A 12,761-nucleotide genomic window follows, 5' to 3' on the forward strand; every position below is an offset into this window, starting at 1 on the left:
TTAGTTTAGCAGGCATGCCAACACTTTGTTAGACTTGTTTATTCAAGTATCTAAAAACACTCTAGAGTGGAAACTTATTAGACGGCTGCCCATACTGCGCTATGGATCATGCACATGGTGTTTTCAGAAGACTTGAGAATTTAAAAACTGTACACCTGACGGAGAACTAAGGAAGACAATTTAATGTTTCATCCGGATCCAGAGGCGCATCAGATTAAACAGCAGCTCCACTTGGCAAACAGCTGTTACATGATGGTATCCAAGAAAAAATGGTTGGCGATGGACAAATTCAGAAATGCTTCCCCAAAGGCAGATGGTTCTTTGAAAAGTTTCACAACCCTTGCAGAAAACACTGATGCCCAACACGCTGATTCTAAGTCCAAAAGACATGGGTCTTCTCAGTTCCACGTGGCAGGAGTGCCCCAACAAGCATGTGTCTGTGCTGTAATAAAAGGGTCCTTCGGACTGGACAGAAGAGATGGGAGCAGACGCCATCAGTCATAGTGGATGGCAGTGTAAAAGATGATCCAAATGACCTAGAAGAGACACAAGCAAGTTTCATGTTGCCACCTGGATCAACACAGCAGCCCCCCCCCCCGCTTCGCCCATGAAAAAGGCAGTGTATAATTCTGAGGTCTTTAGGATTTCATAAGAGTAAGTATCATTAATCCCAAAACATTACACCAAAGAGAAGGCCTATTCCCGTGGTCACTTGTCATTTCCCATCTCTCCTCCCCTCAGCTACCGGCAATCACCAACCGACTTTCTGTTTCCATGGCCCTGTATATTCTGGACATTTCACTAAGTGGAATCACACAGCCTTTTATGTCTAGGTTCTTCCACTTAGCATGTTTTCAAGGTTCACCTATACTGCAATAACCACAGAAAAAATGTTTTACTGTATGGATATAAAACATTTTACACTCCAGGTAACAGACATGTGGGTAGTTTAATTTTTCCTACTAGGAATAATGCATATACTTAATATACACATATCTATCAACATTTTTGGTTTTCTTCTTTTAAAGACAAGGTCTCTCTATGTAGTTCAGTCTGAATTCAAATTTATAATCCACCTTGCTGGTATTATAGTTGTGAACGACTATACCCAGCTCTACAAATATGTATTAAAACATTTCCCAGTTTCTAATATGTAGTTGATAGTAGGCTCCGGATTTACACAAGTGTACAGCACCCCAGACCACATCTTTTGGAGGATCTCCTTGATGTGCCACTAAAAGAACAGTAGCCCAACCACATAGCGTAAGTCAACTAGTGTGCTCCCTGAATGATGGACGGCTCACGATGAACAGACGCTACTGTAGAACTTCCAGCTACACATACCATGAACAAGGCAAATGATGTCATGAACCCTTCCTTGGTGAGCTCCCATGTGCCACCATATTCTTCCTCGTCGATCTGTAGGTAGTTGCTGAAGTAGAGATACAGGACTCCTGCATTGATCAGGCAGAATCTGGAGTGGGGGGAAAGCAACAAACACAAACCATGCGCTTTGGAGCGGCACCGAGTTCCCGTTTATTCTTTGCTTGTGTGTTGTTGTCTCCCCGCCCAGGTGGGGTGATCTGGAGAGAGAAGCTCCAAGCTTAGGAAAACAGGCTCAATTTGTTTACTTCATCGTTATGAGAGTATGTGTAAGTTTCTCCAGAGGAACCTACTACACTCCCTCATCTGTAAAATGGGGGGTGGGGGTTTGGCTAATTATTACAGTGGGAGGGGTGAACAGAATACACACAAATATCTAGACCTTCAGTGGAGTTTTCCACCTAAGCTGAAGATTTAAGAAACTACTTTTACGCCGGGTGGTGGTGGCGCACGCCTTTAATCCCAGCACTTGGGAGGCAGAGGCAGGCGGATCTCTGTGAGTTCGAGACCAGCCTGGTCTACAGAGCTAGTTCCAGGACAGGCTCCAAAACCACAGAGAAACCCTGTCTCGAAAAACCAAAAAAAAAAAAAAAAGAAAAGAAAAGAAAAAAAAGAAACTACTTTTAGTCAAAAGCATGTGATAAAATATCTAAAGCATGGGGCAGGAGTCTCAATGGCAGAGTACCTCTCTAGCACACACAAGGTTTTGGGTTCCATTTCCAACACTGCCCAATTCTTCAGTCTACTTGTTTTTGTTTTTTTGAGATAGGGTCTCACTATGTAGCCTTAGCAGGTCTGAACTCCAGACCAGGCTGGCTTCAAGCTCATAAAAGATCTGCCTGCCTCTATCTCCAAAGTGCTGGGATCAAAGTCATATGCCACTACACCCAGACCACTCTAATTTAAAGTACACAGAATTTCTTAGCCTCCTTGAAGAAATCACAATGGCTGCAATGCTACCCCAAACAGGAACTATACCAGCCATGAGCCTCAGCAAAGCTCCAACTGAGTGTTGGTCAGGGGACAGACATATATTTAATTGCTTTATAGCCTGATAAAGCAAGCAACAGTACTGTTTCTCTCTGGGTAATTCCTAAAAGGCCATTCATGAACTTCTACTGCTTGTTATTGACTCAGTGAACTGGTGAACACAACGCCCTTGCCTTCGGCTTACCATCTATTATTAAGTGGCTCGGAACAGCAATGGGAATGGAGTTGAAACTTTTATGACCTCCCCCGCAGGCCTGAGTCCTATGATGTATGAGCTGATGTAGGGACTGGAGCACAGGAGTACAAAGAACAGGGGTGGCAGGGGTGGGATGCAGAGATTGTTTCACAGACTAGTGACCTAAGGAAGTACACTGGTACTTGGTGGAATTAATGGTATCCTAGGAGAGGTGAGAGGCTTCATTAGTAAGGTTTGTGGGTTTCTCATATGTACAAGTAATAGGAGTGGGGAAGTCTGATTTACACATGGTACCCAGGTTTCAGGATTTAAGAGCAAACATATCTTGGGGATGAGCATGTCTTCGAAGAGGTAATTAGTGCTCGAGGCTTTTTAAACCCAATGGACTAGGTGTGCAACAGTTCTTGGATTTCACAGGAAACACAGTTGTTGAGTATGTTGCAACCACATCCTTATCGCTGGCCAGAAACATTTCACCAAATCTTTTGATTCTAGCTGAAGATTACTGATGGAAGCTGGGGCGGATACTGGAAGGCTCAGATAATAAGCTGATGTTGGACATGGTCACTCATGTCTGCAATCCAGCACTTGGGAGGCTGAGGCAAGAAGGACTGCTGGAAGTTCAAGGCCAGCCTGGACAGACAGATGTTGGGTGGTAGCAGTGCAAGTGGATCTCTGTGAGTCTGAGACCAGCCCGGTCTACAAAATGAGTTCCAGGACAGCTAGAGCTGTTACACAGAAAAATCCTGTCAGGTGTGTGTGTGAGGGGGGTGGCAGGGGAAACAACGGAGACGGACACACTGAAAGAAATCAAACTCAAACCAACCTACAACAATAAGCTGAGATGGAGAAGGACCATGGAGTCAGGAATTGGGGACGACAAGAAGAAAAGACTGACATAGGCACTACCTTTCCAAAGCTAACCTGATGCAGACAGAAGGCACAGGAATAAAGGTATTTAAATCTAAGGTGAGGTTAGAGGCAAGGTCAAGAAAGGACTAGAAGGGCCTCATACTGACTAAGCTTCAAGGATGAGTTTCTATTACCTAAATGAGGGACAAAAAGTTACACAGCAAAGATGTCAATGGATTAACATGGTAGACTAGGGTAACAGAATGAATATGAAAAAGGTTGAGTCCCAAATAGAGGCCAGCCTAGGCTACCTAGCAAGATCCCAAAAGCCACAGGGTGGGTGAGGTATGGTTGGCATGTACACGCAAATCCAGCATTTGAGAGGCAGAAACAAGGGTTCAAGGTCGTTCTGGTATTTGGGAGGAGGTATTTGCAGGAGTCCAAAGTCAGTCTGGGTAATACAGTGACACCCTGTCCCAGTAGCAAAGGGCCAAGCCTGTCAATCAGCGTTCAATCAGCGAGGCCACGTGGTGGAGAGAAAGGACTCCCTTGAGTTCTCTCACTTCTACATGGGTGTCCCCCTTCACACACACAAAATACACGCATGTAACATACAAGTAAACGAGAACACCAGTTTTTAAAAAGTTAATAACTAGCTGTGCACATATGGATTATGTGCTGAGCTGAGAGACCCAGAGATGGGTCGTCAAAGCAAAGACTTAGTACACAAAATAGCTGTCGGCCATTCTTGGGCAAATCACAGATAAGGAAACAGGAGAAGTTTTATGGTCTGATGCTGAGGGCCACAACAGGATGAAATAAAGTAAGACGGAACTAGACAGAGGGCAGCCAAAGTTTCTGGAGAGAGAAAAAGTTCACTAGAAATGAGCACTAGGAAGTCATGCCTCAAGCAAGGGAAGTTGAGGATGGGTCATGGAAAAATAAACAAATTCTTTCCTTTCCAATAACAGGTGGAAAGTGCCAACCCAAAAGAGGGTAGGGTTTGTCCAGAGTGAAAAATTGGCTGTGCCAACAGTGTGGGACTGAATCCCAGAAACAGCAGCCACGGAACAGTGGCAGCACACTGGGTGAGCCAGTCCAAAGTGCACTCGTTTCTTGTTCTTTCAGCCACATTTTATAAATCATATCACATAACTATAGTGGTGAGCTGACTCGTGGAATGCCCGATGAACAGATGTCTGCATTTAGCAATTTACTTACATCATCCATTTCATTCACCTGTCAGTCACTTCCCTGTTGCTATTATACTGATGAGAAGACTGATCTTAGGTAAACCCAGGATTATACAGGTTCAAAGAAACAGATCTAAAAAACTTGAATGTAGTTTTCTATAAAGTGGTTTTGTTTTTGTTGTTTTTCGAGACAGGGTTTCTCTTTGTAGTCTTAGGTGTTCTTGGCTGTCCTGGAACTCACTCTGTAGACCAGGCTGGCCTGGAACTCACAGAATTGACTGCTTCTGCCTCCTGAGTGCTGGGATTAAAGACGTGCACGATCACTGCCTATGTTTTTTTTTTTAAGACTGTTTGTACACAGTAAGAAGAGCCATGAACTACGCTGGATGATCTCAGAGAAATCCTTTCAGAATGCTACAGAAGGGCCAGGAATTGGCACATGCCTTCAGTCCTGGCACTAGAGAAGTAGAAGCAGGATATCTCTGTGAGTTCAAGACTAGCCTGGTCTACAGAGTGAGCTCCAGGACAGCCAGAGCTCAAAAACAGAAACCACAACACAACCTTACAGGAGGGCCACAGTGAACAAAGGCATTTGCAGCCAAGCCAGCCTGGCACAAGCTCAACCACAAGAATCCACATGGTGAAAGGTGAGAACCAATCCCCGTAAGCATTTCTCTAATTGCCACACATATGCCATGAAGAGTGTAATAAAAAACTTTTTTAGGAGCGGGATAGCTCAGCAGTTAAGAGCACTGATTGCTCTTCCAGAGGCCCTGGGTTCAATTCCCAGCACCCACATGACAGCTCACAATTTTCTGTAACTCCCATTCCAGGGCATACTCACACAGACAAAACATGCACATAAAATAAAAATAAATCTAAAAAACAAAATTTAAAAAAATGTTTTAAGGGCTGTGGTAAAAGCTCAGTTGTTAAGAGCTCTGGTTCTCTAAACATAAAAATCCACTCACAGAAAAATTCCAGTCATGGCAACATATGCCTGTTATATACAGTATTGGGGGTTGCAGACAGCCAGACCCTGAGAGCTAGCTGGCAAGCCAGACTAACCTGGGATAGTGAGAGACTCTGTCACAAGGCAACATTGCACAAATAGAGGACGACACCAGCATCCTGTTCCGGCCTGTGAATGTACACACATGACACACTATGTGCATGAACCATACACCAAAGGGGGAAATCCCTTAGGACTAAGAGGTGCAGAAGCTCTGAAGTCGCACCGCCCCTTCCCCAGAGAGTGGCCTTCCAATTACTCTGGTCTTTAGGACAAGCTCCTCTTCCTTTGCCATTATTCTTACCTGCCTTCTTCTTAGCTCACACTATTCTATCTTTCTACCTTGTCCTACCTAGGAAGCGCTGTATGAACCCTAGGTCTGATATCCTACCACCCCTAAACAGTCTTACACGTCCACTCCATTAAGACCATGCACAGCAAGATGGGTAGTGGTGGCGCTCACCTTTAATCCCAGAACTCGGGTCTCTGTGAGTTTGAGGTCTGCCCGGTCTACAGAGTGAGTTCCAGGACAGCCAGGACTGTTACACAAGGAAACCCCGTCCCGAGAAACAAAAAATAAACAACAATAACAAAGATGATACACAGCATGGACTCTTAATGGTTTCCTTGTACAGTGCATTGCTCAGTATAAAAAAATGTAGAAAATCTTTTAGCTAAGAGGCACTGAATAGCCGGGTGGTGGTGGCGCACGCCTTTAATCCCAGCACTTGGGAGGCAGAGGCAGGCGGATCTCTGTGAGTTCAAGACCAGCCTGGTCTACAAGAGCTAGTTCCAGGACAGGCTCCAAAACCACAGAGAAACCCTGTCTTGAAAAACCAAAAAAAAAAAAAAAAAAAAAAAAAAAGGCACTGAATAGTAAGTAAGTAGTTCATTCTTGCTCACTTTTTTTGTGTGGTTTTAGTTATCTACCATCAACACGGACAAATGGGAAGTTCCAGAAATGAACATGTCATGTACCATGTAAGTGAAATGCCCAATTTTCAACTACAGGCTGCCCTGCTTCACCGCACCACCCCTCCTTCCAGCACCCTAACGCTGCATGTGCTCCCTCCCTCTTAGTAACAGCAGGAGCTTGGTTATCAGACTGTAACCGTATCAGGGCTCGTTCCCAAACATCCCTGGCTTTACTTAGTAATGGCCTCAAAATTAGAGAATAGCGATACCAGCAACCTGGATACACCATAAAAGCCATGAAGTACTTTCTTCAAATATCTTACATTATCACTAGCAGGAGAAGCATAAAACAATTAGGTATTTTGAGAGAGGAAAGGACCATATAATTTTATTACAGCATATTGATATAATTATTTTATTAGTTACCATTGTTAATATCTCATAATTCTTAATTTGAAAAAAATTTTTTCTTAGTTTCTTTTTTTGAGACAGGGTTTCTCTGTGTAGCCTTGGCTGTCCTGGAACTCACTCTGTAGACCAGGCTGGCCCTGAACTCAGAGATCCGTCTGCCCCTGTACAGCTCCTGAGTGCTGGGTTTAAAGGTGAGCACCACTACTCGTCTTGTTGTGCATGATCTTATCAGAGTGGACGTGTAAAACTGGAACTAAGGGCATGCACCACCACTGCTTCAAATGTGTTTTTGTTTTTTTGAGACAGACTTATTCCGTATCCCTTACTGACTGGTCAGGAACTCCCTATGAAGCCCAGTTGGCATAACTCATAGAAAGCCTCCTGACTCAGCCTCCCTAGGCACAGAGATATGCACCATCGTGCCGAGCTCCTAATTTAGAACTTGAACTTTCTAAAAGCTATGTAACTGGCTGAGGGTATGAGGGTCTTAGACTAGATCTTTCAGCAGGAGGGACTACTATATATTTCTTTTGGGTTAGTACTGTCAAAGAAATTCTCCAATCTGGTTCTGAAGCATACTCACACCTCACTTTCTAAAGAAACTGGTAAGAAACACTGTCAGCCCTCGAGCAGCCAGCATGGCTTTCCATTGGCAGGGGTGAGACACAGGAGTGCTCACTTGTATTCCTGGATAAAAAGAGACCAGGCAAGTCTCCTCACTTGCAGAAGAGCTTGCTCACAGTTCCTACTTAGGAGTTTTAAGTCTTTCAAATGCATTCATGGACACAGGCTTGTTTTTAGTAACCTGCTAACCTGAATCATGCATGAGCAGGGTCACAGGATGTTGCCACTGGCTAGAAGTAAAGTAAAATGGGCAAGGCCAAGCTTCCTACTTGGGGTGGGGGTGAAGGTGGTACTTTTAAAATGTAGGGACCTGAGAGTAATTCCTGCCCAAAGCCAAAAGCTATACATAGGCAAAATACAAAGCATAAAAAAAATGGTGATCAACTACAAAGGCCTCTACTTCCTAAACTAGCACAGGCACCAAGGTCAGGCCACAATTAAGAATACTTGTTGCCCACAGTAGTATGGTAATCACTTGCAAGGAATCACGTTAGACCCACGAATGCACAGACTGGCCCAGATTCAGGATAGCAGCCTGCCATGAGATGCTCCTGGGCCTGAGAGCTAACGAACACTGCCCCAGGCCTAGGAGTGCTAATGCTAACTTTGCTTCAGCAGTCAGATGCACACGGTGCCAGTCATAAGGAGAATGGAGCCTTCATCTGAAAAGAAGCCAGGAGTAAAGCGTGTTGACGCATGCCTGTAAGCATCAACAGCACCTGGGAAGTGGGGCAAGAGGACAGGCGTTCAAGTGACAACCTGGGCTACATGAGACCTTGTCCCTTACAAAAATAAAAATAGGAATGAGGGTCCTGAGCACAGCTGCTTACGAGGCTGAGGCAGGAGAACCACCACGTGCTAAGCTCCAAAGTGAGATCCCGCCTCAGACAAAACTACAAGAGTGTGAGATACCCAAGACTTACCCTGCTATTCCCAAGAAGCCTCGCAAGGGCAAAATGCCCCAAATGACACCCAAGACCACAGCAATGATCTGTCGGAACCAGTAGATCACATCTAAAAATTCATCCTATAAAAGAGACACAATGTATGCATTATCTGGAGTGGCTGCCACTGAACAGCTATAGGTGAAGAAGCGAAAGTTTATTAAATAGCTCTTTATTTTTTCCCCCAAGACATTCTCACTATGTAGTCCTGCTTGGCCTGGAATCTGCTATGTAAGTCAGGCTGTGGCTGTGGCGTGCTGGACTAATGACGTATCCCACTACGATCCACCTTGGTATGTAGTTCTTTTTTGATTTGTTCATTTTATTTGGTATATATGATGTTTTGCCTGAATGTATGCATGTGTTCCACATATGTGTCTGCAGCCCATGAACGCTGGATGGAGAAGGAAGGCCTTGGATTCCACTGTGAACCACCATGTGGGTGTTGGGAATCAAACCCAGGTTCTCTGCCCAAGTAAGCAGTACTCTAAACCTCTGAGCCATCTCTCTAGCCCCTGTATGTGGTTCTGTCATGAGTTCTACTAAGGTGTGGTGAAAGACAATGTATTTAGACATTAGGAGATTAAAGAAACCATTACTTCTTGAAAAGAGGCTGCAAGAAGGCAGGGACTGTGGGCACTGTGTTCCTGGCCACTGGTAACTCTTCGCTTACCAGGCAAGTCCTAGACAGTCCGGGGCGGGGGGCTATTAGCCTCAGTACCCCTTTCTGTGCCACCCAGGAAGGAAAGCATGGTGGTGTAGAAGCGGAATGCTTCAGGAGTGTGCACAAACAGCGCTGGTGTTTTGTGAACTGTCCTGGACTCCAAACACCAGTCCTTGGACCAGAGAAGCAGCAGAAGGAAAAAAATGACACAGCAGACCATAAAGACTGCAGGTTTTGCAAGAGCTGGGCAGGGCTGGGGGCAGGCCAAGGGCACCTTCAGGAAGTCTTCCCATCCCCCGCCCCCGGAACTGAGGGAAAGTCCAACTTCAGTAGTTCAAACAACGGAAGGATTCCAAACACAACATTCTTTTCAAACTATCTGGAATCTGCATGGTGACAGTCTTCGAGATCATAGAATGGGGCAAACGTGGGAAGCGTTTACGCTTAGAACCTCTGAAGGTGACCAGCGAGAGCATCGTGAAGTCCCCAATCACTTCTTACCCACGTCTAGCGACACTTCTTCCTAACACCCACCCTCCTAAGGTGGTCTGAGACCCCGCTCTCACGGGGCATCTCGTCTTTTTCATCCCATCGATGAGGGAATGTACCACCCCTCCCGATGTGCAGACTTAAACCCACTTTGGGGATTCCGCACCCGGCACGCTCGCAGTCTTCAAAAGCTCTCACTACTCCGGATCCCACAGGGCAAACGGCGGAGGACGACGAGGCTCCCCTCGTTCCGGCCAGCACTCGTCCGCTGCACGCCGGCACCCTCGCCACCCGCTCCCCACTCCCACGGCCGGCGCGGCCGGGACGAGGGACACCCGGACCCGTTCTCCTGAGCCCGCACCCTCACCCTCGCGGGGCCTTCCGCACCTTGTCGTCCCAGGCCGCGTCGCTCCGCAGCACCTTGCTCCACACGGACACCTTGAGGGCCCCGTTGGCCAGCTGCGGCTGAGGCGGCTCCTCTTTCCGCCGCCCGCCGCTCATCCTCCCGTCGCGCCGCCCGAGCCGGGCCTGGGGCGCGCGGGCCGAGCCAAAAGGAGTCGGGTCTGGGATGGCGGGTCTCAGCGCGCGGGGCGGCGGCGGTCTAAGCAATCAGCTCCCGAGGCACAACGAGGAGCCTCTGGCTCTGCCAAGCCGCCGGCTCGCTAGCTCCACGGAGCAGGCGCCGCGGAGGGAGGGGCGGGCCCTTACGGCGTGCGCACGCAGCCAATTGGCAGCCACGCAGCCATCTGTCCGAAAGTTTGGCGACGCCTCGGCGCAAGCGCCTTCCGCTGAGCGGAAGTGACGGAAAGTTTCGATCAGGCGCTAGGTAGGGTGAGCGAGAAGGGACAAGCGCGGCGCCGAGGCGATCTGACCTCGAGGCGGCGCTGTGGAGACTGAGGAAAGCCGAGGTTGACGTTGCCGAGTGAGTCGCGGCTCGTCCCCTTGAGCGACCAGTAGAAGGGGCCTTGCTACTTGCGTGCCTTCAGAGCCAGGTCCTTGGTCCCCTGGAGCCTTACGCTGCCCCGCTGGAGTTAGCGACTGTGCGTTCTGCCCTAAACCTACAACTTACTCAAGACTTTGTTCGCCATGGTAACTCATCCACCGTCATGACTATGGAAAAAAATAAAATTACCTCGCCTGGCGATGGCTCGAGTCTATCTACCATCTGGAGAATGGTGAGTCCCAGGCCACGTCAACCTGGGCTATATAGCAGGGCCTGTCTCAAAAGGGGGAAAAATTGTATAACTTATCAACTCAGCTTGCCCAGCATGCTCTTCTGACAAACGTGAGGCTAAGATCCCAAGAGAAGAAAAAAAAAAAATGCTTTTCAAAGGATAAGTCAAGTTGGAACCAACAGAGAACGTCGGCAGGGGACGTAGAAAAGTAGTAGGTGGAGTAGCTGTCAGGATATGTATTGCGCCCTCGCTGTGTGTTGTTGCTGTTTCCCAGAGTATGTTTTGGGCGGCCGGTAGCAGCTGCACCCCCTGCGAACTTGTACAGAGGTACACATTCTGGGGTATCCCATGCCGTGGCAGCCCAGGCAGGAGCTTTAGGCTGGCCTGGCTACCCTGCAAGATCCTATGTCACAGCTAGCCTAGCATACAGTTGAGAGATTCTGTCCTAAATGAACAAACCCCCCCCCCACCCCCCCGTGTGTTACTACTAAGCCGGTAGATCAAGGAACATCACTCTTATGCAGCAAAGTAGCCTGGATTCATTGGGTCGTCTCTGGGTCTATCTGACTCTAAACCCATGATTTTCTCACTTGCTTTGTTTTTATAATTTATTTCATTCCATGGCATGGGTGCTTTGCCTGCATTGTATGTCTATGCACACCACTTTGTGTACCCGGCGTCGAGAAGAGGGTGACATATCTCCTAGAACTGGGTTACAGACGGTGGTGGGCGGTCACGTGGGTGCTGGGAATTGAACCTCAGAAGAGCAGCCAGAGTTTTTAAGCACTGTGCCATCTCTCCAATCCCCTTTCCCTGTGTGTGTGTGTGTGTGTGTGTGTGTGTGTGTGTGTTATAGATAGGCTTTCACTATGTAGCCCATAGCAGACGAGGCTAGCCTGAAATTTACAGAGATCCACCTGCCTCTGACTCCCCAGGGAACTGAGATTAAAAGCATGCCTCACCATGCCCAACCTATGTATACTCTTAAAAGTTTATTTTGCCATGTGTGTTGGTCCATGCCTTTAATCCCAGCACTCAGATGACAGAAGCAGGTTTATCTCTGTGACTTCAAGGCTAGCCTGGACTACAGAGTGAGTTCTGAGGCAGCTAGGACTACATAATGAGACTGTTTCATTACCCGCCCCCAAGCTTTTTATTTATTTATGTGTATGTTTGTGTGTGTGTGTATGCATGTGCAGATGTGTCCATGTGGATTGCTCAAAGTTGGAGTAATCATAGCATTTGGAAGGTGGTGGCATGAAGAGCAGGAGTTCAAGACCAGCCTAAGCTAGAGTGAGATTCAGCTGGGGTTTTTTGTTTGTTTGTTTTTTTAATGTGGCATATGCCTTTAATTCCAGTACTTGTGAGGCAGAGGCAGGTGGATCTTTGTGAGTTCAAGGCCAGCCTGATCTACATGTTTAGGAGAATTTATTTATTTATTTAGTGAGACAAAGTTTCATGTAGTCCATACTTCAAATTCACTATAGTTGAGGCTAGCCTTGAACGCTTGATCCTCCTGCCTGCACATCCTCAGTGTAAGTATTAAAGGATTATACCACCACACCCAACCCTAAACTCCTGCAAATAGCTTTTACAAGAGGGAAAAAAAAAAAAAACCACCAACTCTTTGTGTTATAGACTGTGAAGTTCAATTTTAATTCTTAGATTTAACAGATTTTATTTTTACATAAGAATTTTACATAAGAATCTGGGACATTTTTGAAGGTTTGTGGTCGGAAGGATCTGCTGTGTAGCTCAAGGTGACCAGCAAATTAGAGGTTAAGTAAGGTGCTGGAAACCTGATCTGTGCTTCAGGTTTTTGGACAAAGCCTAGCTGGCAGCCATGGTAAGCCCTAGCCTAGAAGGTATGTGAGTCATGTGTGAGACCGACTGGTTCCCTTTCTGAATTCTCT

The 12,761-nt window shown here is 46.8% G+C and overlaps 2 protein-coding genes across 4 annotated transcripts in view; one reads left to right on the forward strand and one right to left on the reverse strand.

The window, feature by feature from the left end:
* Positions 1-65: 65 nt before the first annotated feature.
* Positions 66-10,371, reverse strand: Rab5if (RAB5 interacting factor). Its single transcript, XM_057780330.1, has 4 exons — positions 10,061-10,371; positions 8,500-8,603; positions 1,345-1,474; positions 66-536 (listed from the first exon to the last, which is right to left on the reverse strand). The coding sequence occupies exons 1-4, from the start codon at positions 10,172-10,174 to the stop codon at positions 495-497; spliced, it is 390 nt and encodes a 129-aa protein (XP_057636313.1). The 5' UTR covers positions 10,175-10,371; the 3' UTR covers positions 66-494.
* A 274-nt stretch (positions 10,372-10,645) lies between these two features.
* The window catches only part of LOC130881091 (endogenous retrovirus group K member 5 Gag polyprotein-like), a 37,729-nt gene continuing 35,613 nt past the window's right edge, over positions 10,646-12,761 (forward strand). For all 3 annotated transcript variants that reach the window (XM_057780322.1, XM_057780323.1, XM_057780326.1), the window contains exon 1: positions 10,646-10,848. The gene's annotated coding sequence lies outside the window, so the exon portion shown is untranslated. The remainder of the gene's footprint in view (positions 10,849-12,761) is intronic.

This window comes from Chionomys nivalis, chromosome 9, assembly GCF_950005125.1.
Source record: "Chionomys nivalis chromosome 9, mChiNiv1.1, whole genome shotgun sequence".
NCBI lineage: Eukaryota > Metazoa > Chordata > Mammalia > Rodentia > Cricetidae > Chionomys > Chionomys nivalis.

Excerpts from the sequence above, each read along its gene's own strand:
- Rab5if (XM_057780330.1), bottom strand. The coding sequence starts at position 10,174 with ATGAGCGGCGGGCGGCGGAAAGAGGAGCCGCCTCAGCCGCAGCTGGCC. Across the intron at positions 8,604-10,060 it reads ACGCGGCCTGGGACGACAAG|GATGAATTTTTAGATGTGAT; the intron begins GTGCGGAAGGCC and ends TCTCTTTTATAG. Across the intron at positions 537-1,344 it reads CATCATTTGCCTTGTTCATG|GTCATTTGGATCATCTTTTA; the intron begins GTATGTGTAGCT and ends TGTCTCTTCTAG.